General features: G+C 36.5%; 2 protein-coding genes across 3 annotated transcripts in view; one reads left to right on the forward strand and one right to left on the reverse strand.

The window, feature by feature from the left end:
- KBTBD3 (kelch repeat and BTB domain containing 3) overlaps positions 1-9,927 on the reverse strand; it is a 51,509-nt gene extending 41,582 nt beyond the window's left edge. For both annotated transcript variants that reach the window (XM_024768914.1, XM_024768913.1), the window contains exon 1: positions 9,780-9,927. The gene's annotated coding sequence lies outside the window, so the exon portion shown is untranslated. The remainder of the gene's footprint in view (positions 1-9,779) is intronic.
- Positions 9,928-10,107: 180 nt separating this feature from the next.
- The window catches only part of AASDHPPT (aminoadipate-semialdehyde dehydrogenase-phosphopantetheinyl transferase), a 28,918-nt gene continuing 13,779 nt past the window's right edge, over positions 10,108-25,246 (forward strand). Inside the window, exons 1-4 of the mRNA XM_024768919.1 lie at positions 10,108-10,354; positions 12,703-12,928; positions 24,198-24,319; positions 24,941-25,102. Coding sequence (XP_024624687.1) covers positions 10,172-10,354; positions 12,703-12,928; positions 24,198-24,319; positions 24,941-25,102 — 693 coding nt within the window. The 5' untranslated portion in view covers positions 10,108-10,171. The remainder of the gene's footprint in view (positions 10,355-12,702; positions 12,929-24,197; positions 24,320-24,940; positions 25,103-25,246) is intronic.

Raw genomic sequence — 25,246 nt, forward strand, 5'->3', positions numbered from 1 at the left:
GAACTACCATAGATGCCAAATAGCCAAAACAATCCTGTGAAAGAGCAAAGCTTCCTGATTTTAAACTCTATTACAAAGCTATAGTAATCAAAACAGTTTTGTACTGGTACAAAAACAGACATATAGACTAGTGGGAAAGAAACAAGAGCCCAAAAGTAGACTCACACACATATACGTTCAACTAATGTTTGACAAGGAAGCCACAAACTCAATGGTAAAATGACAGTTTGTTCAATAAATGGTGTTGGGAAAAATGTATATTCACGTGCAAAAGAATGAAACTAGATCCCTATTTCACAATATCCACAAAAATTAACTCAAAATTGATTAAAGACTTAAATGTAAAACCTGATACCATAAAACTCCCAAAAGAAAAATAGAGAATAAGCTCCTTGACATTGGTAATAGCAATGATTGTTTTGGATATGACACCTAAAACATAAGCAACAAAAACAAAAATAAGTGGGATTACAGCAAACTAATAAGCTTCTGTACAGTAAATGAAACAATCAACAAAATGAAAAGGCAACCTATAGAATGGGAGAAAATACTCTGAAACCACACATCTGATAAAGTGCCAATTTCCAAAATGTATAACAAACTCATACAACTCAATAGCAAAAAAACTCCAAATAATACAATTAAAAGTGGGCAAAGGACTCAAACAGACATATTTTCAAAAGAAATATTCAAATGGCCAACAGGTACATGAAAAAGTACTCAACACCACTAATCAACAGGGAAATGCTAATCAAAACCCCAATATATCACCTCACAATTGTCAGCATGGCTACTATCAAAAAGACAAGCAATAACAAGTGCTGTTGGGGATGTGGAGAAAAGAAACCTTTGTATACATTTGTTGTGAATGTAAATTGGTATAGACAATATAGAAAATAGTACGCAGGTTCCTCAAAAACTTAAAGGTAGAAGTACCATATGATCCAGCAATTCCACTTCTGGGTATACATCCAACAGAAATCAAACCACTGTCCTGAACAGATATCTGTACCCCCATTTCACTGCAGCATTACTTACAATAGCCAAGACACGGAAACAACGTAAACGTCCATGGGTAAATGAATGGATAAAGAAAATATGATACACACAACACACACACACAGAGGAAAATTATTTAGTCATAAAAAATAAGGAATCTTGCCAGTTGTGACAACATGTATTGACCTTGAGGGCATTAAGTCAGACAGAAAGACAAATACTGTAAGATGTTAACTTATATGTGGGATCTAAAAACCCAAAGTCATAGAAACATAGAACAAATTGGTGTTAGCCAGAGGTGGGGGTGTGTGTGTGGAGGGAGAACTGGGTAAATGGGGTCAAAATGTACAAATTTCCAGTTATAAGATAAATAAGTTCTGTAAATGTAACATTCAGCATGATGACTATAGTTAACAATATTGTATTGAATATTTGAAAGTTGCTAAGAGAGTAGACCTTACAAGTTCAAATCAGAAAAAACTGTAACTGTAGGTGATGGATGTTAACTAAACTTATTGTGGTAATCATTTAGCAATACATACATATATCAAGTCATGTACACCAAAAATACAATGTTATATATCAATTATATCTCAAAAAAACTGGAGGGTGGGGAGCTAAACATAACATACTACCCATTAATCATAGACCTGGGCATTTATCCTAGAGAAACAAAAACTTATGTGGGCTTAAAAACCTGTACATAACTTTTCATAGCAGCTTTATTTATATAGTCAAAAACTGGAAACAACCAAAATGTTGCTCAATAAATGAATGAGTATACAGACTGTGGTACATTCTTACCATGAAGTATAACTCACCATTAAAAAGGAACAAACTACTATATACACAACAGCTTGGATGGATTACAGGGACATTATCATGAGTGAAAAAACTCAACTCAAAAGGTCACATATTGTTTGATTCCATTTCTATAATATTCTTGAAATGACAAAATTATAGGCATGAAAAAGCAAGTAGTGGTTTCCAGGGATTGAGGACTTTGTTGTGGGGGGTTGGGGGAGGTGGATATGCACAAAGGAGACTTGACTACTGCAACAGTTACAGTACTCTACACAGGTGATAAAATGACATGGAACTATACACACACTGTATCAATGTTAAATTCCTGGTTTTGAATTTGGACAATAATTATGTAAGATATAACCACTGGGGACATTGGGTGAAGGATACATGTGATCTCCCTGTACTATTTTTGTAACTTCCTGTATATCTGTAATTATTTCAAAATAAAAATTAAAAGAAAAAGACAATGATATATAAATTCAAATCAGAAACTACTTTGACATTACAGTTTTGTTCTTGTTCAAAACACTTAGAACATTCAAAGAAAATTTCCTTTTATTTTTGGTGGTTCCTCAGTTTTTAAAAATAAGTTGAATGTAAAACAAAACAGCTAAAAGGTATCCAAACCTGAGACTTTCAAAAGGATAAAAACTGTATTTCTTCATAGTGGCATAGGTCTTGAGAACATCAACTTAAAAAACTCAACCACAAATTTTTTATATTAAGTTGTCATTAAAAATATGAATGTAATTTGGATCTGTGTTGGATTAAGTCAATTATTCAGTCTCACTGTTCATGAATAAGAATTAAACACAATGATATAAATATAAAGAAATTCTTACTTCTACAAAGATAGTCACAAAAAGCAAACTTTACTAGAAATTTTCAAGTATTCTCAAATATATTAGGATCATACACAGCTATTCACTTTTATAAATGTTGTTAAAAGATAAAGCCTGCCATGTATACTCTACACAGAATGACAAATCCAAGAAGCTGAAGCTTTCATTTCTTAAATTAGGTTTGAGTAAGTCTGTACTTATATATTTTGCAAATGGCAAAGAACCTGGGATTGAGAGCTGAAGGAACAGGGTCTTAGATGATCCATCACTTAGTAGTGACCCCTATTGAGGCTCTTTAAGGCTTTGGCTTCCTCATCTGCAAAGTGGACACGCCAATTACATCGTACTGTTGTGATGCTTAAATGATATTGATGTTAAACTAACGTTGTCAAATGGTATATAAAATATTAATCTTTAAAATCAGTAATAACATATACTTTGCCAATAACATTATTAATTGTTAAACAATTCTTAAATCTTGGTAAAATATCTGTAAGGCAATTTTTTTCCTCCAAAATATTCTGTAAATTCAACATTATATTTCACTAATTTTAAGACATTCTTTCACACTTAACATATCTGAAATTGGCAGATAGGTATCTTATAATCACTTTAGTTAAATAACACTCATAACATATTTGTCATTACATATGTATGTGCATCAAAATATGAAGGATGTATATCAGTGTCTTTGAAGAAAACCCTAAAGATAAAAATGGACACTCATTTAAGAAATGATACATCATTAATGCTCCTGATAACAGAGAACAACATTATGTAGAAAAACATGGACACTGAGATGCTGAGGCGAAGGTGAATTTGAAGAGTTAGATTCTGAATGTGAGCATCTCAGCTAATTGATTTTGCTTACTTTTTTTTAATGTGTGTACAAGGTTGATATGATTTTTTTTAAAAGGGCTTTCCATAAGTACAAAAAATTCCAAGTCATGGAAAGCTGTGTCATAGTTTAAATGGCACTTTTCTTCTCTCTTAGTAGCACAAAAAACAGTCTTGTATTTTATAAGAATGCATCTCAGCTTCAATGAAATACCTTCCTGCCGAAAACATTGAATAAATTTTCAAAACTATTCTCTTGTTTTTTCTTTTAATGTGTTCCATTAAAATTTGATTTAAAAAATTATTCAATAAAAGTACAAGAATCAAGTCTAAGAACCAAGCCTTTGATATTAAGTAACGACAGAAGAGCATATGCAGGGCTTCCCTAGTGGCGCAGTGGTTGAGAGTCTGCCTGCCGATGCAGGGGACACGGGTTTGTGCCCCGGTCCGGGAAGATCCCACATGCCGCGGAGCGGCTGGGCCCGTGAGCCATGGCCACTGAGCCTGCGCGTCCAGAGCCTGTGCTCCGCAACGAGAGAGGCCACAACAGTGAGAGGCCCGCGTACCGCAAAAAAAAAAAAAGAAAAGAAAAAAAAGAGCATATGCAACTTGATAGAAGTGTAATATTAAACTAAAGTTGTGCTGTGACTGATGTGGGCTTTGATTTCATTGGGTCTTCCACTGATATTAGTTTGGTCACTGATGTTTCAATATAGAGCATGTTTGCTGGCCTATTCTATTCAATACTTATTACAGAGTGCTAACTATATGCCAGGTACTGTATTAGGCACTAGAGAGAGCATGGAGAATAAAGGCAGACATGATCCCTCCTTTCCTGATGTTTAGTATCTAGAAAAGAAGACTGTCAAATTATAAACTGCAATAAATACTGTGAAGAAACAACTGGGAAATAGATATAAAAATGAACAGCAGGTGATATTCAACTTCAGATAATGACAATGTTAACAGTGAACACTTATGTAGTGCTTACTCTGTGCCAGGCTCTGTACCACATGCTTTACACACTCTTTAATTTTCAAAACAACTACTATAAAATAGATAATACTATTGTCCCTATTTTATATACAGGGAAAATGAGGCTTAAGATATCTGAAATTGATAAATAGATACCTTACAATCACTTTTGACAGGCAGCAATCATGACATATTTGTCATTATATGTGTATGTGAATTAAAATGTGAAGAATGGGTTTTCAGTATCTTGGAACAAAACCCTAAAGATAATAATAGATAGCAAGTAAGCAAGGAGATGGGATGTAAACCCAGACACTCTGGCTCCAGAGCCCATGCTCTCATCCACTACAATATTAGGAAGAGCCTTTCTGAGAAGGTGTCATTTAAGCTGACACCCAAATAATGACAAGGTAAGGGGTTGGTGAGAGAAATCATGTACAAAGCCCTAGAATGGGAAAGGGTCCTTCAGTTTTAGGATATGAACGAAGGCCAGCATTGCTGGAGTATAGTTAATGAGAGCAAGAATGTTGGGGAGATAGGGTTACAGAAGGCTGGTGCTACCTCATGCAGGATCCTATAGGCCACAAGGAACTGGAATTTTGTTCTAAGTGCAACTGGAATTATGGAAGACTGAACTAGACAGCGACATGATTTGATTTATTTTTTTCTGGCTGATGTGTGAATGATGAATTGAGAGAAGGTAAGATAAATAGAGTCCAAGTCATTCATTTATTCAACAAATAATAGAAAATTTATGAAGTAACTATTATTGTAGTAAGCACTATTCCAGATATTGGGCACACAGTCAAAAACAATAGAGACAAGGTCCTCCACTCTGGAGCACACTTTAGAGTGGTGAACACACCTACAAACTCCTATATCCACAATTTCTCCCACTCTATTGAACATTTTCGATCAATGTACAAATTTTAGTATCTCCCATCTTTAAACAAATATCAAACAAAAATCTATCCTTTGATCTTTTACTCTCCTCTAGCTACCATCCTATTTCTTTACTCCCAGAAAAACTTCTTTAAAGAACTGTCTGCAGTAACTTTGCCACCAGTTATCATCGCAACCCACTACAATCAAGTTCCTCTTTTTCACTCTATTCAAGTTGCTCATATCACTGGAACAAATTTTTTTTTAATTTCCATGGAATACAAAAGACCCCAAATAGCCAAAACAATCTTGAGAAAGAAGAACAGGGCTGGAGGAATCACGCTCCCTGACTTCAGATTCTAATACAAAGCTACAGTAATCAAAACAGTATTGCACTGGCACAAAAACAGACACATAGATAAATGAGACAGGTTAGAAAGCCCAGAAATAAACCCATACACTTACAGTCAATCAATCTACGATGAAGGAGGCAAGAATACACAGTGGAGAAAAGACAGTCTCTTCAATAAGTGGTGCTAAGAAAACTGTACAGCTACATGTAAAAGAATAAAATTAGAACATTCTCTAACACGATATGCAAAAATAAACTCAAAATGGATTAAAGACCTAAATGTAAAACCAGATACCTAAATGTAAAACTCCTAGAGGAAAACATAGGCAGAACACTCTTTGACATAATTCACAGAAATATTTTTTTGGATCTCTCCCATAGAGTAATGGAAACAGAAGCAAAAATAAACAAATGGGATCTAATTAAACTTAAAAGCTTTTGCACAGCAAAAGAAACCATAAAAAAAACCCAAAAAGACAACCTACAGAATAGGAGAAAATATTTGTAAATGATGCAAACAAACAAGGGCTTAATTTCCAAAATATACAAACAGCTTATACAACACAATATCAAAAAAAAACAAACATAAGATGGGCAGAAAACCTAAATAGACATTTCTCCAAAGAAGACATATAGATAGCCAATAGGCACATGAAAAGATGTTCAACATTGCTAGTTATTAGAGAAATGCAAATCAAAACACCTGTCAGAATGGCCATCATCAAAAAATCTACAAATAATAAATGCTAGAGAGGGTGTGGAGAAAAGGGAATCCTTCTATGCTGTTGGTGGCAACCTAAACTGGTGCAGCCACTATGGAGAACAGTGTGAAGGTTCCTTAAAACACTAAAAATAGAATCACCATATGATCCCACTCCTGGGCATATATCCAGGAAAGACAAAAACTCTAATTAGAAGAGATACAGGGGCTTCCCTGGTGGCTCAGTGGTTGAGAGTCCGCCTGCCGATGCAGGGTACACGAGTTCATGCCCCGGTCTGGGATGATCCCACATGCTGCGGAGCGGCTAGGCCCGCAAGCCACGGCTACTGAGCCTACGCGTCGGAGCCTGTGCTCTGCAACGGGAGAGGCCACAGCAGTGAGAGGCCTGTGTACCGCAAAAAAAAAAAAAAAAGAAGAAGAGATACATGCACCCTTATGTGCACAGCAGCACTATTTACAATAGCCAAGACATGGAAGCAACCTAACTGTCCATTGGCAGATGAATGGATAAAGAAGATGTAGTGTGTGTGTGTGTGTGTGTGTATAATGGAATATTACTCAGCCATAAAATTCAATAAAATAAATGAATAAAATAATTAATCAAAGAAAAATGAAAATAAAATAAATAAAATTGCTCATGTCAATGTCACCACCCTACCATCTTGTAGTCAAATGCTAACTTCACTCCCCTCATCTTATTAACCTCTCAGAAATATTCACACTGTTAACTAGTTCCCCATTCTTTTCTGTGCCACAACACTTTTCAAGTTTATCTCCTTCTCAGTCTAATTAAGGAGGCCTATAGCACTGTGATTAAGAGCATGGACTTCTAGACTTAGCTCTGAAGACAGGTTGTTTCAGGAGTGCTTATGGCATGGAGGACAGACATAGCAAGAGAATGTTTCCCTTTCTTGAGCAAGATAGAAAACTAATCAGTATTTCAGGTGAGAAATATGGTGGTTTAGACTAGAGACTGGAGATGGAGGGAAATAGATTTGAGCTCTATTTTAGTAGTAGAACCAATAAAACTTTGCGATAGAACAGATACAGGAATTAAAGGAAAAGGGGAAATCAAGGTTTTGCAATAGAATAAAAAGCTAATGAACATTACCTAAAAAAATCACCAAATCTTAGAGATGATCTCATTTGATGCTTTTCCATTGAAACTGATACCTGGGAGAGGTTATGTGATTTACCCAAAGTCACATAGATAATTGGTGATAGAACTGAAACTGGAACACAAGTCTCTCAGAATCCTAAGAAGCCACAGATCAGGATCTGGTAAGATGACTACTACAAGCTTGCTGAGCTATCACTTTAGCCCTTTTTCCCCCTAACCAATGCAATAAAAAATACTATAATACATTTTTGGGTTTACTGAATATAGTTAGGCAAGCTATTAACTGCACACTTTATACTGCCTTAAGAAAAAAGGGAAGGAAGTAGACAGAATATAAATATCAGTATTTGCTCATGAAGAGTAAAATCTATTCTAAAAGTTCATCAAAAACATTTGCTTAAGTATACTATTTGTAAAAGGCAAGGTACACATGAACTCCCCCTCGAGCAGTTACATTCTAATTTGCAAGATAACACACATATAAATAATTCAGGCCAATAAGGCAGTACTAGATTAATTGCCAAATTAATTATATAGACAATATATATATATATTTTTAAGTACTCTGTAGTAGTCCTTTAGGAAAAGTAAGGCTTGAGCTAAGCCCTGATGGACAAGTAAGAATTTAAAAAGTAGATAGGGAAGGGGATTAAACAAACCTATAAAGAGTGTCCGCTAGGGTACTAGGCTCAGGGCTGGGGGATAAGGAGTGGGAAGAGTGAGCTTTTTATACATGTCTGTGGAGACATTCTCTTTGGTATGACATTTGAGCTGAGTCCTGAATGACAAAGACGAACAAGGAATGTGCTGATGGGGGGAGAAGAGAACATTCTGAGAAAACAAGTACAAATAACCACTACATTACCTACCTTTATTAGGCTCTATAGATTGAATACACAAAGCTTAGCTGAAAGGTAGAAGAGTGGACCATACGTTCCTAAACCTGAGTTTAAATAATTCCACAAATTCTCTTTCTCATCTGTTTCTCCAACGGTAAAAATTACCGCATAGACGAGCATGGGATGTAATGGACATAGAAGTGTTTTTAGAAATAGAAAAGTAAATATACCAAAATTGTAAAAGTCAGTTCAAAAAGACAAGAATGGAAAAGTGTTAATATGGTGCTTAGATACATAAAGTTAAAAGTGGACAAATGACTTAAAATCATTGCTGGTATGGGTAACAGTACTTTATACTTTACATATCTTTACATTTTCTCTTACTGTAGCTTTTTGTACATGTCTTATCTTCTTTGCCAGATTGTAAGCAGATATAGCACCTGACACATAGTATTAGCTAAACTGATGTATGAAGCCAGTACTTCATTTTACAGCCCTTTGAGGATTTGTGTTTGTGTATGTTCAAGATCCCATTTACTTGCAAATGATTGGAGGGGAATGATGATATCACGAAAAGTTAACAGAAACAAATATAGATGAAAACATAATAAAAGCTATCTTAAAGAGGATGGAAATAAGCCGCAGGTAACTGTTAATTACTACTGCTGGCTTTTAGTTGACATTCCCTGGCAGCCAAAGGAAGAAGGGAATCGGCTGAATCCCAGTGTCGCATTTAATCTACCACAAAGTTAGGCATTTAAATTCATCTACAGAGATCAACTTTTCCCTGGACCAAAACCGCAAGGATCTTTGATCACAAGCAAATAACTGAGCAAAGGCACAGAGTTAATTATGAAGGGCTCCTGAAATTATGCAACTTGGTTCTGTTGCTTTCAGAGCAAAGACCTCTGATAACAATGGGACCACCCACCGGTGCCTCAACAACAGAATCCTCAGTTTTCTCCCTAGGGCTCTGGCCCAGGCTTGGCATCCACAAAAACCGCACCTGGGTCACTTTACGGCCTCAACACAGTTAGCTGCTTGGTAGCAGCCTTGGATTCAGGCAGGGTCCGCGCCCTGCACTGGAGGCAATGCAGAGTCTTTGCCCCAGCCTTAGAATGCAGGTTTCAGGGAGGGCTGCTAGGGTTGGAGTGTCTAGATGAGTTTCGGCCTAAGGGGACAGGGGAGGAAGGCAACTCAGGGCCGCGGGAAACACAACTCTTGGGGGCACCATGCAGTCCCCTTCCTGCCACAGAAACCTCTCCCGCCCTGTAACACGAAGGAGCGGCACTGGTAGCCTAAGCCAAGAAAATTCTCTTCTCTGTGGATAATAGGGGCCGATCCTGGTCCCCAGAAATAAGACGCTACCATCCCACTCCTCTCTCACAGCTCAGAAATCACCCACCTGGAACTGCAGTCTCCGAAGTCTCCACCCCAGTCTCTGCCTCCACAGGCCTGATTGCGATTGGCTTGCACCTCTGTCCCGTTATCTCTTCTCCAAGTGTGAGTGGCGTTCTATACGCTCTTGCCCTTTGTCCCTCCCTTCGCTCGCCTCCGAAGCCCCGCCCCACGTGACGGTCACGCGTTGCCGCAAAGCGCAGAGGAGGGTCTCCACTTCCGCTCCCGGGGGAGGAGGTGGCAGAGTAGGTGGCGTGGAAGTGAGGGCTCTCGGTGAGCAACGTGCAGTTGACGTAGCGCGACGCTCCGCCCCCTCCGCCCGAGCGCCGGGAGGAAGTGGGTGGGGCACTTTTAGCGTCCGCGCCATCAAGCCCGGGGTGGCGGTGAGGTTTTCAGTGCATGGTTTTCCCCGCTAAGCGATTCTGCTTGGTGCCAGCAATGGAGGGCGTGCGCTGGGCCTTTTCCTGTGGCGCTTGGCTGCCGAGCCGAGCCGAATGGCTGCTCGCGGTGCGATCGATCCAGCCCGAGGAGAAGGAGCGCATTGGCCAGTTCGTCTTTGCACGCGACGCTAAGGCAGCTTTGGTACTACAGGTCTTTCGTATTGAGGGCCGAGGAAGCAGATGTTGGGGATGGTGGGCCGGGCTGTAGAGACTCCCCCCTCCCACGCTAGCGTCGGCGCCAGTTTGTGGCCGCCCCAGGGCGAGAGTGGTAGGTGCTGCTGACTCTACAGTGTGTGCGCGCGGCCTGGTCTCCACCGTCTTTGTAGTCTCCTCGGAGGCCTCGTCCGCTGTAAATATTAGCCCCGCCCCCGTTGTAATTGAAAATAGAGATCGTGCTAAACCCTAAAATAGGTGTTGAGAAGGCCCCGTTGTAATTGAAAGCTCACAGACATGGAAAACAAACTGATGGTTACCAAAAGGGAAAGTGGGGAGAGATAAACTGAGAATTTGGGATTAAAATATACATACTGCTATATATACAGTAAACAACAAGGACTTACCATATAGCACGGGAGTTGTATTCAATGTCTTGTTTGGAAAAGAATATATATATATTTTATATATATATATATATAAAATATGTATATTTAGAATATATATAGCTCTATCCTGTACAAAAACAAGTTACTGTAAAAGTGATCAAGAGAAAAACAGTCTCTGTGGTGATACTGCTTGAATTTGTATCCCAGCTCTGAGAAAGTCACTTTACTACCGCCTGCTTCTGTTTCTTCATCTGCAAAAAAGAAAGTAGTTCTTTTTCCCCACAATGTTTTTTTTTTCTTATTTTTAAGTTATCAAAGTTTATTTTTCCTTGCTTGGGTCCATAGCACATTCTTAGCCTGTTAAGTATCCTACCATTATCCATTCTCCTGCACGTGATAGGCCCTAAGAAATATTGACAGTATGACTTACTTTAGCCTTGCACGCCGTGGAACTGGAAGAGTCCAGCCTCCTTTACCAGGGAAACTTAAGTCAAGGAAGGATGCAGTCCTAGGCATACCTTTCTGACAAAATAGCTTGGGAAACAGTACTTTAGATATAATTGTTTATTTTACTTACGTATTTTTAGCAACAAATGGAAACGGGTTTCAAAACGACTTCTGTGTATATAGTAGCGCAGTTTGAAACAGCTTCTAATTACCATCAAAGACTGTTACCTTGAAAATGTTCCTCTGTCAAAGCACTTTTTCTTTTGAAATGTGGGCTGATTGATTCTTGAAGGCATATTGGTGAATATTTTTATACTTTCTGTAATTTGTAAGAAATTGTGAAATTCAAAGTCGTGCAGTATTTAAGTCATTGTTTAGAACTGAAGGGAAAAAAACTTGGAAGATTTTTCAAAATATTATATGCCTTGTTATACCCTTAGGTATTTTTGTGTGATTTTAGTCATTTTTTAAAATATACATATATTTTTAAAATTTATTTATTTTTGGCCGCGTTGGGTCTTCATTGCTGCACACGGGCTTTCTCTAGTTGCGGCGGGGGGGTGGGGGGCTACTCTTCGTTACCGTGTGCGGGCTTCTCATTGCAGTAGCTTCTGTTGGTGCAGAGCACAGGCTTTAGGTGCGCGGGCTTCAGTAGTTGTGGCACGTGGGTTCAGTAGTAGTGGCTCGTGGGCTCTAGAGCGCCAGCTCAGTATTTGTGGCACACAGGCTTAGTTACTATGTGGCATGTGGGATCTTCCCAGACCAGGGCTCGAACCTGTGTCCCCTGCGTTGGCAGGTAGATTCTCAACCACTGTGCCACCAGGGAAGCCCCATTTCTTTCTTAACAATTAATGGAGGGAGAGAGTGGATGGGGTATATGTGAAAAAAGATAGGTCATGCATTGCTAATTGTTAAGCCCAGTGATAAGTATATATGATGTAGAAATACATGCACATATGCACAAAGATGTAAGTACAGCAAGGTTGCTCAATGGGGAATTTTTTTATAATAGTAAAACTAGAGCCAGCCTAAAATATCCAACAATAGGGGAATAGTCAAGTTGTGGTACCTTGATAGTATGAAATGCACAGGCCAGATGGTTATATACAAACATAAAATAATCCCCAACACTTAGAAATTTAAAAGATTATACATGGTAGAATAGTACATATAGTAGGATTTCATATAAATGGATAGATAGTAAAAGCAAATGAACATATTTTGGGTACTTAGAGAAAAGACTGAAAGGATAAATACTTGATAACATTGGTTGGTTACTTGTTAAGGGGAGGGAGGGAATTGCTAAAGAGGGACTTTAAGTTGTCTGTCTTCATAAGCATTTCTTAAATCTTAAAGCAGCGTATTTAATACTTATGTACTTTTTAAAAACTTTAGGAAATGAATATTTTAGAAACCACAAAAATAGACTTTGTATGTTATAGGCAGTGTTACCTAAATCTTTAGTATAGACATCAATACTTAACAAATGTTTTATTAACAGGCTGGTCGTCTGATGATGAGGAAATTAGTTGCAGAGAAATTGAATATACCTTGGAATAATATTCGTCTGCAAAGAACTGCAAAAGGAAAACCAGTCCTTGCGAAAGACTCATTGAATCCTTACCCCAATTTCAACTTTAACATCTCTCATCAAGGAGACTATGCTGTACTTGCTGCGGAGTCTGAGCTACAAGTTGGAATTGATATAATGAAGACTAGTTTTCCAGGTAATGTTGCATTTTTGTAGTACAAGAGTTATTAAGTGTCTTCTCTTAGTTCTTACCTGTTGAATAATATCAGACAAGGAGATGTAGATATTTAAGTTTAGGAAAAATGTGCTTATACTCAAGGGTAGTATATCTGAGAGAGCAGGGTATTGTCGACTGAAAAAAATGCACAACCCAAAACTTGAGAATTATTCTGCAGACTTTCTGAGGACTCAAGTCCGGGAAGCAGCCTCTCAAATAGCTCTGAGAGACTGCTCCAAAGAGATAAGGGAGGAACCAGGATATATAGGAGTTTTTTGCAACAAAAACCCAGTAGTCAGAATATAAAAAGATTACTGTTAATTAAAGAAAACCAGACATTTCATTAATGAATTTAGCGCTTTTCTATGTATGGGAAGATGCAAGAGTTTGGGCTTACTGAAATTATTCGTTTGATATGCACCTTAACTGTCTAGGGCCAGTATCCTGCTTTTCTCCATCCTGAATCCCCTCAGGGTACACAGTTGGGGGTGGCTGTTGGCTTGAGGGCCCCAACATCCTTTGTTTACTATATATTTTCTTGAATGTTAACAGACTTCTACATAAAAGATCCTTCCTTACTGGGGATTCATATAATACTTTGCCTAGAGGCAAAGTGAAAACAAAGGTTTTCTTTTTGAATTATACCTCAGCTTGTTAAGTAAGACTAAATTTGAAACTTCTCAAAGACTGTTAAATTTTCTAAAGAACAGTTTTTCCATAGCTCAATATTTTTTATTTAAGTAATAGATGTTCAATCAAATTGAACTCAACAGGGAGTCAATTTTGAGTATCATTCTATTAAAAAAATAGTAATTATATGTATTGTAAGAACTTGGTTTCATTTAAGTCTTTCCCAGAATTAACCAATTAGTTGTTGGTTTGTTTAAAAAATAATAATCTCAGTGGTAAAGTATATTGTAGTCCTTAAGTAGAGATAACATGTATTTGTACTGTATCTAAATATAGCCATTGTAGCACATTTATATAAATGGAAATGAAGAGCAAGCAATTATTAAAATATTTTAAGTTGTTTATATTTTGCCTTAGAAATTTGTAATTGGTGGCTGTAGGAACTGCTAACATTTATTGTGGTGTTGACTATACCTAGGTAATTTTACTAGAACACAAGTTCTCTCAACTACTCTATAACTTTCATCATCACTAACATTAGTGTGCACTTACTGTGTGCCATGGCATTTTCCTAAGTGCCTTACGTATATTATGGAGTGGGTGGGACACAGCATACTATCATTTTTATCAGAAGATAAGTAACAGGATAAGAAGAAAGCTGTTAAAATAAGAGAACCAACATTTTCCTAATTTCATAGTGCAGTTCCCTAATCTCCACACTGTGTCTACCACAGGATCTTTGCTTATGTTTCCCTTGGAATGGAATATTTGTAATAACTTTATCCCCCACCCCCATTTCTGCATAGGTAACTTATTTACTGGTTAGCTTTAACTTTAGTCTTGCTTTAGGGAATCCTTTGTGGACCTTCAATCTAAGCCAGGTTCTTTTGTTCTAGGCTCTCATAAAGTATATTTCCTTCATTCTGATTATATATTTCATTTTATAATTATTTTTCAGGATGTTGATTTTCTTCCCACTGGTCCTTACAAGCTGTATGAGAGCAGGAACTATGTTAGCTACTTCTGATAGTAGCTATATCTGCTATCACGTCTGGCACCCTACCTAGTTCAAAATAATGTGCAATAAATATTTGTCAAATGAATGAATAAGCACTTTGTGCTGCAGTAGTTAGGCCTCAGAGTATTGCTGTGAATCTCCTCTCTCATCTTTATTGTCAGTGTCTTTACTTTGAATTTTCCCACCAACAGCTTTTTCTCTGACCTGCTCATAAATCTATTAAACCTCTATTCTTAACTTTGTTCAGAAGGAGGCTATACTAATGATAGCAGGGGTTCTTGACCCTGGATAAGCATCAAGTCATTTTTTTTTTAACCTCCTGAAATTGTTTGCTACATTTTGTATGCACAGGTACATTTTTCTGAGAGAGGATCTGGTTTTTGGCAGGGTCATAGAAGGCTTATTGTGAACCTTATCAACGAACCACTGTTACAGAGGATTCAGAGTGAGCATGCAAATGAGCCCATAAACTTCATAGCTTTCTGTGGTCCTTATGTGACCTTTCCCTAAAAATCAGAAATTATTGGAGAGACCATTGCTCCTTAGAATGCAGTCAGTACAATTACACAGTAATGGTTGGCTCATCAGGTTGATTTGATATCTGCTTAGAAATTATGCCTGTGAGACACAGATTTAATTACAGTTGGCTTAATGGGCAATGTTGGCTTATGGTCAACACCAGATAAACAAGTAAGTACTAATTGAAACTTAATAAATGATAGGAAGGTAATTGAGCAAAAAGTGAAGATTCTGTTAATTATATTTTATTAGACTTTTTTTATCCACCATCTTTTCTCATTGCTCTTGTTTGACTAATCACAGTATCCAGGCCTTTTCCTATTTGGCTGTTTCATTGCCAAAAAGCTATTGATATATCCAGTAATGCATTGGGGAAGAGCTGTTTTCCAGTTGCCATTAGTATTGTTACTGTGTCACTAGTGTCTGAAAGATTAATGGACACAGCATCATTTCTCAGGAAAGTAGACACTGGTTTACTTCACTGGTGATTCATTTGAAATGTTCTGCTTATCAGAGTAAGTGAGGAAATTGAGCAGGGAAAGTTTCCAAGAGTTGCTAAATGGTGGAGGGTAAAACAGTATAGGAGCAAGGGAAGTATTGTACTTTGTTTCGGGCATTGTTATTAGATTATCAACTCTCAAGATGGAGTTAGACTTTGGGGGCATCGTGAGTATATTGTAAGACTCAGTTCTATTACTCCCATTTTGTCTGCAGGTAAACATCATGTAGGAACTTGTGGAGTCTTTCCTTATCACATTAGACATTTCTGCTAGGTGCAGATCATTTCCCGCCATCTCCCAGTTCTCCCATTGCTGCTATGGCAGGGCAGGAGAGAATATATTGATGGATGTAAGAAGTTTTGGGTTTCTCCCTTCTAGCCAGATGCTAGAAGGACCCTATTGTAACCACCACATTATTCTCTACTTAATGGAGAGAGGAAACTTATACAGAAGTAACTGGTGCATACTTGGCACTCAGTAAATAATTGTTTAATGGATATCCAGAGAAGAGGGATTATAAGATATTGGGGGCCCTAGTATAGATAAATTGCCAGTGCAATACAATCCCAGCCCTGTGGTCAGGGGTGGGGTGAGGTGTTTTGTGGGTCATCTTTATAATTTGCTGTACCCAATTGAGAAATATTGGTTGTTTTTCCTTCATTTTCTAATTTTTATCTACCACTAAAGGCTTTTGCAGTTAGAAGTATAAAAGTAAGGATTGTATAAAGTATAAAAGTATGAATTGTTCAGTTTGGTTCCCATGTTTACAAGGCAAGATAAGAGATACAGTATAAAAATTATTAAAATTTGGGAAAAGACTGAAAATATTTTTCCCCACAGGTTTATACTTTCAAGTTCACATTTTTGTTATAAACTTTGCTGGATATTAATTGGCAGGACAAAAGGACTCAATATTTTGAGATTTAATACTAATTTAATAACTTTGAAATGACTGTATCATAGAACTACTCCTCTTGAACAGTTGTTATGTAAATTATGTACAGTAAGTATAAAGTAAGTGGTGATATTATATGGTAGCTATGGTAGAGCCTATTTGTTGTCTCTTTCCACCATACTATTTATAGCACTATTTTAATAGCTTCCTGTTTGGTTCCCCCTCTTCACTTCTGTTCTCTCTCAGTACATTCTTGGTACAGAGTTAGAGTGGTCTTTAAAATTTTCCTTAAAGCAATTTTCTTAAAACTTTTAGGTTGGTTCATAATAAAATTCAGTCCCTTTAACATGATTTTATCATCTTATTCTCATTTATCTCTCCATTTGCATTTTTAGCTGCTCTCTGCTCACCATTTGCTGTCCATACTCACCTTTTATTACCTTGAATGTAGTAGACTTTTTCCTGTTCAGGTCATTTCAGAAAAGCTGATCGCTCTGCCTGTTCTCCCCACTCTTTCGTGAGTACCTTAGACATGAAGGATGAGAAGTAGCCAGTACCAGTACCTCCTCAGAAAGGACTTTCCTGACCACCTGATCTTGTTTTCCTTCATGGGCTTTCTCATTTGTAATTATAACTTAGTTATTTGATTATTATCTGTTCTCCTTCATTAAATAAGTTCAGGAGCTATGCTTGTTTTGTTTTTGCTACAGTATACCTAGTACTTAGCAGGGTGTCTAGCACATAGCAGGTGCTCAGTAAATATTTATTGAATGTACAAATAATAGTTCTCAATTTCACATAAAATATTCCTAAAATTTGTTGAAAAATTAAAAAGTGGGTATGCAACTACAGTGAAAAATGATATTCATATCAGATTCTAGTTGGAATATAAACTGTTCTCATCAGTGAGGTGTGATTAAAAATAGTTCTTCCTTCGAGTCTTCTTCCTCATCCTGCATTTATCTCCCTAGCTTCTTCTCTCCTGCATTTGCATCCATCAGATTCGGTTTCCAACTTTGTTGCTGCTACAGTCTATAGTGTCCAACTTAAAATTTTTCAACTTTATGATGGTTTAAAAGCAATTCAGTAGAAGCCATACTTTGAATTTTGAATTTTGACATTTTCCTGTGCTAGCCATATGCCATTCCATACTCATAATGCTGGGCAGCAGCAGTGAGCCATAGCTGCCAGTCAGCCACACAATCACGAGGGTAAAACAACTAGTACAACCATTCTGTTTTTCACTTTCAGTACAGTATTCAGTACATTTCATGAGGTATTCAACACTTTATTATAAAATAGTCTTTGTGTTAGATGATTTTGCCCATCTGTAGGCTAATGTAGGTGCTCTGAGCACATTTAAAGTAAGCTAGCCTAAGCTGTGATGTTCCATAGGTTAGGGGTATTAAATGCATTTTTGACCTAAACTATTTTCAACTTAACAATGCGTTTATCGGGACGTAACCTTATCGTAAGTCAAGGAAGATCTGTATTCCACTATTGTTTGTGATCTACATTCTAAGCTGATCTACATTCTTTTTGGATCTGCATTTTGCAGGATGTGCAAAATGTTGTTTTTTGTTTTTTTTTAACTTGGAGATTTACAGCCAGCAAGCAGCTTAAATAAGTCACACTTCTCTTTGTGCTCTGAACTTGCTGGAAAACCAGGTCTTTACTGGCAGGTAGTTTTCCCCCTTTCCAAGTTACAGGATGGGTCTTTTCCACTGTGCAGAGGATTTGAGTGGGATCACAACATAGAACTAGTATTTACTGAGCAACTTCTCTGTGTTAAATGCCTTCTATGCATTATCTTATTTCACCCTCTTAAGTCTAAATTGTAAGTTATTGTTATTTTATGGAGTAGGTTAAGACATTTGCCCAAGGCAACTAAGCTGAAAAGTAGAATATCATGGATTTGAACCCATACCTCAAAGCCTATATTTTTAGACACTGCATTCTATAATATATGACCTCTCAATACTAGATTTTATTGATACGTGTTTAAGGATTTGCAAGTACAAAATCTGAAAAATTCCATGGAACTGGGTTAAATGAATTTAAAGTTTTTGTGAAGGAACTGATGTCTAAGAAGAGTATACAAAGTTTACTGAGAGGGAACTTGCCTTACAATTTTTTATATTAGGCATTGGAAACAAAAGAGTGTGGTGTTAGCAAAAGTATAGACAGCTAGGAGGGTTAAGAGTTAGTGCCCAGTATTTATACATAATATTTCAATTCAGCGGTTAAAGATTATTTATTAAATGGTGCATTACTCTAATCACTAGGGTAGCTTGTTAGCTACTTGAATTTGCTCTTCTGTGAACTGCTTATTAATCTTTTCTAATCCATGTATAAAAGCTCTTTATGTATTATGGATATTGACACTTCATAGACCAAATCTGTTACAACTATTTCCCCACTCTATTTGTTTATCTTTTTTTTTTGTTTATCTTTTGTTTATCTTTTGAATTTGGTTGTATTTTTTGCCATATGAATTTTGTCTTTTATTTAATTAATATATCTAACTTTTCCTTGATAAATTCTGAACTCTGTCTCATTTAAAAAAAAAATAAGTTGGTAAAAGATTTACTCCAACTGTAGGTTATAGAGTCTCCTAGATTTTGTTCTAAAATTACACTTTTTTTTTTTTAACATTTAAATCTTTAATTCCCCTAAAACTTGTGTGTATATGTTTTACATACTGATGGCTCAACAGTCATACCACCACTAGCATTGGCTAGATTGGGAATAAACATGTAAAGTGCCTGGAATTATTAAGTACTTAATAAGTAAATGTTAGCTCTAAGGTTGTTGTGATAGTTATTACTGTTATATGTATAGAATGGTGTTTCTGAAATGGTCGTCAAGATATTAAAATCAGCCAGGGGCTTCCCTGGTGGCGCAGTGGTTGAGAGTCTGCCTGCCGATGCAGGGGACACGGGTTCGTGCCCCGGTCTGGGAAGATCCCACATGCCGCGGAGCGGCTGGGCCTGTGAACCATGGTCGCTGAGCCTGCGCGTCTGGAGCCTGTGCTCCGCAACGGGAGAGGCCACAGTGGTGAGAGGCCCGCGTACCGCAAAAAAAAAAGAGTAAAATCAGCCAGGATGCCTGTTAAAAATGCAGGTTCCTTGAAAAAATGCAGGTTCATTGAAACCCTCCCAGACCTCTTCAACTAGAATTTCTTAGATACAACCAAGGATTCTATATTCAGACAATTTCTCAGGTGATTGTTGGACCTATTAGCGTTTGGGAAACACTATATTAGATGTAATTTATAGAGCCAACAAAAAGCAAGGTTGTAACCCATCAACTTTTTTTTTCATGAGTAAAATTGTCTGAAAGCCATTAGATCCTTGTTACACAGTGTACAACAGAATTAATTAGAATTAAATTTTAATAACAATTACTAGAACACAATAGAATTGTATATTTGGCCAGATTTCTGAAAGAAGGATGCCTTTTAAACTTAGAAAGATAAGAAGAATGGGCAAAGTTAGCATATGTAATTGATTTTATATTAAATCTCTTCTCGCAAACTGGGGCAAATAAGACAGACAGAGGTTAATATTGTTAATATTTAAAATACTTGTAAGTATTGATAGAAAAGCCACTTAAGACTCACCTAATGGGCACAGTGGTTAAAAATCCGCCTGCCAATGCAGGGAACATGGGTTCGAGCCCTGGTCCAGGAAGATCCCACATGCCACGGAGCAACTAAGCCCGTGTGCCACAACTACTGAGCCTGTGCTCTAGAGCCCACATGCCACAACTACTGAAGCCTGTGCTCCGCAACAAGAGAAGCCACTGCAGTGAGAAGCCCGCGCACGTCAACTAGAGAAAGCCGACACGTAGCAACGAAGACCCAACACAGCCAAAAATAAATAATAAATTAATTTTTTAAAAATACATTAAAAAAAAAAGACTTACCTAATGAATGGACAAAGACTTGATAAAACATTTCACAAAAGAGGATATATATATAAAACAACTACCACAATAGCCTTAGAGCTAACATTTATTTGGTACTTAATAGCTCCAGGCCCTTTATATGTTTATCTCTTAAACTACCCAGCTTTTTTTCCCTATTTAATAGCTTAAGAAACAGCCATAGTGAAGTTAAATAAATAATAGTAAAGAAGTGTTAGAGCCAGGATTTGAACATTTGACTACAGGGGTATAACACTAAAGCGAAGAGTATATGAGTGTGTCTGTATAAATGAATTAAATTGTGTGCATGAATGTATTAGTTTCCTAGGGCTCCTAACAAAGTACCAAAAACTTGGTGTCTTAAAAAAACAGAAATTTATTCTCTGACAGTTCTGAAGGCCAGAAGTCAAAGTGTTGACAGGGCCATGTTACCTCTGTAGATTCCAGGGAAGAATTCTTCTTTGCTTCTTCCTAGTGTCCTGGCAATCTTTGGCATTCCTTGAGTTGTAGCTGTATCACTTTACTTTCTACCTTCATTGTTATGTTGCCTTTTTCCCTGTATTCTCTCTTCGTGTCTAAATGTTTCTCCTTATAAGGACACCAGTCATTGGATATAGGACCCACCTTAATCCATCCTAATTTGATTGCACCTGCAAAGACTGTATTTCCAAATAAGGTCACATTTTTAGTTTCTGTGTGGGCGTGAGTTTTGGAAGACATGGACCCTCACAGTTCAAACCCGCCTTGTTCAAGGCTCAACTCTATAAATTATCTTGTTGTAGGTTACTACTCTGTTTAATAAACTTTCTAGTTGCTCTGTGACCTTGGTTAGTTGATCATTGCAGAACACTTAGTTAGTATCTAGTGCTGCTTTCCCTAAAGATTAAGCTATAAGATGAGGGATCTGTCTTTTCTAAACCTGGTTAGTGGTTCTATGTAAGTTTTTCAGTTATTTTATCTTTATCTTTTTTTAACTTAAGTTCTTATATGTCTATTAAATCGAATATTGTAATAGACATGAATATGTGTTGGTATTATTAGGAGGCTCTGCCAACTTATGTGTCTAATAATTGTGCTGTCTCAGCTAGTTTGAGGGGCAAACGTACTATTCTGGTATTTCCTACTGATTTTTTTTTAATTCCAATTTCCTAGATAAACTAAGTCCTTAACAGAGTACTCATTCACTGTGTATTTTCACCATAATGCCACAATGTGGCGCTGTTGTCTTTGGCTGAATATTTACAAAGTCATTTTCTGTTGCTGTCAATCTCACTTTGTGGGATATGATGCTCTTAAAAGTATATGAAAACACACTCATATCGGATATTTTTAAGCTGTACATGATCAGTTATGATTCTTTTCCAGTGGTTGTGCTAGATTGCTTTTTATGTTAAATGAGTTTTTTTTTATTAGTGTGAATATTTAATTTTTTTCCTCGATTGCCCCATCATATTTAGGTAAAAATCAGGGAGTTTCTTGAAGGTTATGGAATTATAACTTGAAGAAACCAACAAACATAATGACACTATAGATGACAACAGGCATATCTTTTTAAATTTTAGGCTTTTTGGATAGTATTCTGTTAAAACTACAATTCCACTCAAAATATATAATGCTGTCTTCCAAAATCCAAGGTAGCTGTTCTTCTCATTGTTATTATTTACACTATTTGTACCCGAATCTATTCAAGAGGAAACAGTTTACAATTTATGTAGGTATAGTGCTCCCAGTGTTTAAAATCTCCGGATTTACTTTTATAACTTTTGCAAGCTTGCCTTCTTTACTTTCTTTAGTGTTTTATCTGTCAAGCAAGTATGTACTAGTGATGCATTGCATTTTAATAAGACAGTCTTTATTTAAGGGGCTTGAGGAATAAACACCAGACTATAAAAGGGGGTTCATAGACCCAAAAGGGTAAGAATCTCCTGCCCTGCCCTGGGACTCCTAAGGTCCCAGTTTAATATTTCAGTGCTGTTGCGTGAAATGACTTTACAGCTTTGCAGGGCTTTTAGGAAATAATAGCCTTTTAACATTAATATGAACAGATACAAACAATAAACATTAGTTGATTAATAAAAATGGATTGTAAAGTTATCTTTCTTACGAATAGTAGAGGACTAAAGAGTAGACAGATTAATTAAATGAGTCTGTTGAACTTGAAAACAAACAAGGAAGTGAATAAGTGTAGTGAAGAACCACATTATCACTGGAATGTCATTAGAAATATTTCCTAGGTAAACAAGAGGAGACTGTTTTGACCATTTTGAAGTAGGGATGGTGGGGGAGTTGTAGACAATTTTGTGGGAGAGCTTGTTTTTAATATTTTCTACCCTTGAGGTAACTATGGAAAAGGTACTTGGTTACTGTAGGAGAAACTTTAAACTCTCTATGAACATAAGGACCCATGTCTGTTTTGGTTATCATGATATTCCTGGCATCCGAGCACTTGGGTATTTTTAGAGTGAATGATATAGTTGTCGTTCTAAATGTTGAATTCTCATGGGGTTAGTTAGTTGTTAAATGCCAGTAAAGCATTAAGTAGGGGAATTGACATATTTCTTCTTTCCAGACATGCTATGGTTGCAGCCAGTTGGGAATGTCAGATTTTGGAGTTGAGTATTTTAGAAATGGGAGTTGCGGAGTAGACAAGCTATGTTAACAGAATCTGCAGAGGGACTACTTTCAAGAGGCTTACTGGAAGTAATGCAATCATGAACTAAGGATACAGGGCAATAGAGCATTTAGGAGTAATTTACCACATAATAGTTAATGTACATTTATTCATATAGTAAACATTTGTGATTCACCTACCTTGTTGCCAGACTTTCTGATTGACCAATTAGGCTGTAATTGTGTGAGGCTAAGAACCATGACTGATTTGTTTTTAACCATTAGGTCAATTCATATTGGTATAGTATTTGTACACATTCTACATACTTGTAGAATAAGTAAATGAATGATGGTAGAAGGTTTCTGTTCAGTAGTAAAGATAGACAAACACATAATTATAATATTTTGAAAAAATATAATATGAAAGACATACCATATATTTTAATTTGTGTCTTAGCTCTTAGTTCTGGGAGTCAGATCCTTTGAGTTCTATTTATTTTTAGGATGCTATGTAAAATTTTATTGTCTATGGAACAGTGGAGCTAAGGATATACTTGAGATTTTTTTAAAAATTAGCCAATAGAACAGAAATTAAAATCTGTTTTTATTTGGAAACGTCATATTAGAAAACATGTTTAAAAACAGTTATTGTGAAGGAATGAAGTGTATATTAACTTTCCAGTCATGTTAATAACTTAGGATAAAAGAACACTCCTTAGCTTTCTACCAGTTCCCCCAAAATTATAGTAAAGAAATTGTTCCCTGATTTTCCTGTGAAATGGCAAAGCAAAATTTTAAACCCCAGCATACTATTGCTCTATTTTAAGAGTACTTGTTTTGGATTTCTGATATTCTCTCATATATAGGAAATTTCCCCTAGTTATTTAAGATTTATAATAGCTTGGCTGCTAAATTTTATCAAATTTTTGGTGAGCATCTATATATAACCATATGTTTTTTTCTCCTTAATTATTTAATAATTCACAGAATTTCACTGTTCTATTAAGCTACCCTTCTCTCAACTTATTTTGATTTGCTGATATTTTGTTTAGGATTATTGTGACTGTATTCAAAAGTAAAGTTGGACTATAGTTTTCTTTTATGCGCTGTCTAATAATTTTGGTAATTCTCTGTTTCCTCAATTGACAGGTCGTGGTTCAATTCCAGAATTTTTTCATATTATGAAAAGAAAGTTTACCAACAAAGAATGGGAAACAATCAGAAGCTTTAAGGATGAATGGACTCAGCTGGATATGTTTTATAGGAATTGGGTATAATTTCTTTCTAGTTTTGAGAGTAAGCCCCTGTGTTGATTCCATTATCTTTGCTAAAAACAGGAGCAAAAGTCCTGTGGTAAACCTGTAGTTCATACAGTGTTTGAAGTAAATAAGTCATTACTTGGGAACGTCATGATTTTTATGTACACATTATTATATTCTAAAGACATTTAAGAAAATTTAACATATATTTAATGCTCAACTAGAAGATACTCTTAAAGCTAAAAACAAGACAGTTTATCAGTATTTATAAATAAGGTTTTCTGTCTTAAAGGATCTCATACACATGAGACCTTATTTAACATATAATATTTATTATGTGCCAGAAAACATTATTGTAAGCCCTTCATAAGTTAGTTAATTATCATAACAACCCCACTAGTAAGGTACTACTATTATTACATGTTATACATGAGAGAATGGAGGCAAAGGGAGCTTAAATGATTTGTCTTAAGTTCTCACAACTGGTTTGTTTCCATGCTACTATAAGGGTAAAAATAAATAGCTTATAGCTGTAAAGTAGTAAAGAAATAAAAAATCCATATGTTTTGGGGACAGTAGATTTTATGAACAATTTACTAAAGCTCTAAGAGAAAATGTCTGTCTGTATCTTAGGCACTGAAAGAAAGCTTCATAAAAGCAATAGGTGTTGGATTAGGATTTGAATTGCAGCGTCTTGAATTTGATATATCCCCATTAAACCTGGATATAGGCCAAGTTTATAAAGAAACACGTTTGTTTCTGGATGGGGAAGAAGAAAAAGAATGGGCATTTGAGGTAAGGAATTTATCAGAATTGCTATAACTATAAGCATTTTCTTATTTTGTGCATGTGAGCGTACGCTTAACTTGGGGAGGCTAGTCATTGAAACTAGACACATTTGGAATCCAGTCTGTGTGCTCTGAAGGTAAAGTCAGGGAT

The sequence above is a fragment of the Neophocaena asiaeorientalis genome, unplaced genomic scaffold (assembly GCF_003031525.2).
Source record: "Neophocaena asiaeorientalis asiaeorientalis breed wild unplaced genomic scaffold, Neophocaena_asiaeorientalis_V1.1 scaffold151, whole genome shotgun sequence".
NCBI classification, from domain to species: domain Eukaryota; kingdom Metazoa; phylum Chordata; class Mammalia; order Artiodactyla; family Phocoenidae; genus Neophocaena; species Neophocaena asiaeorientalis.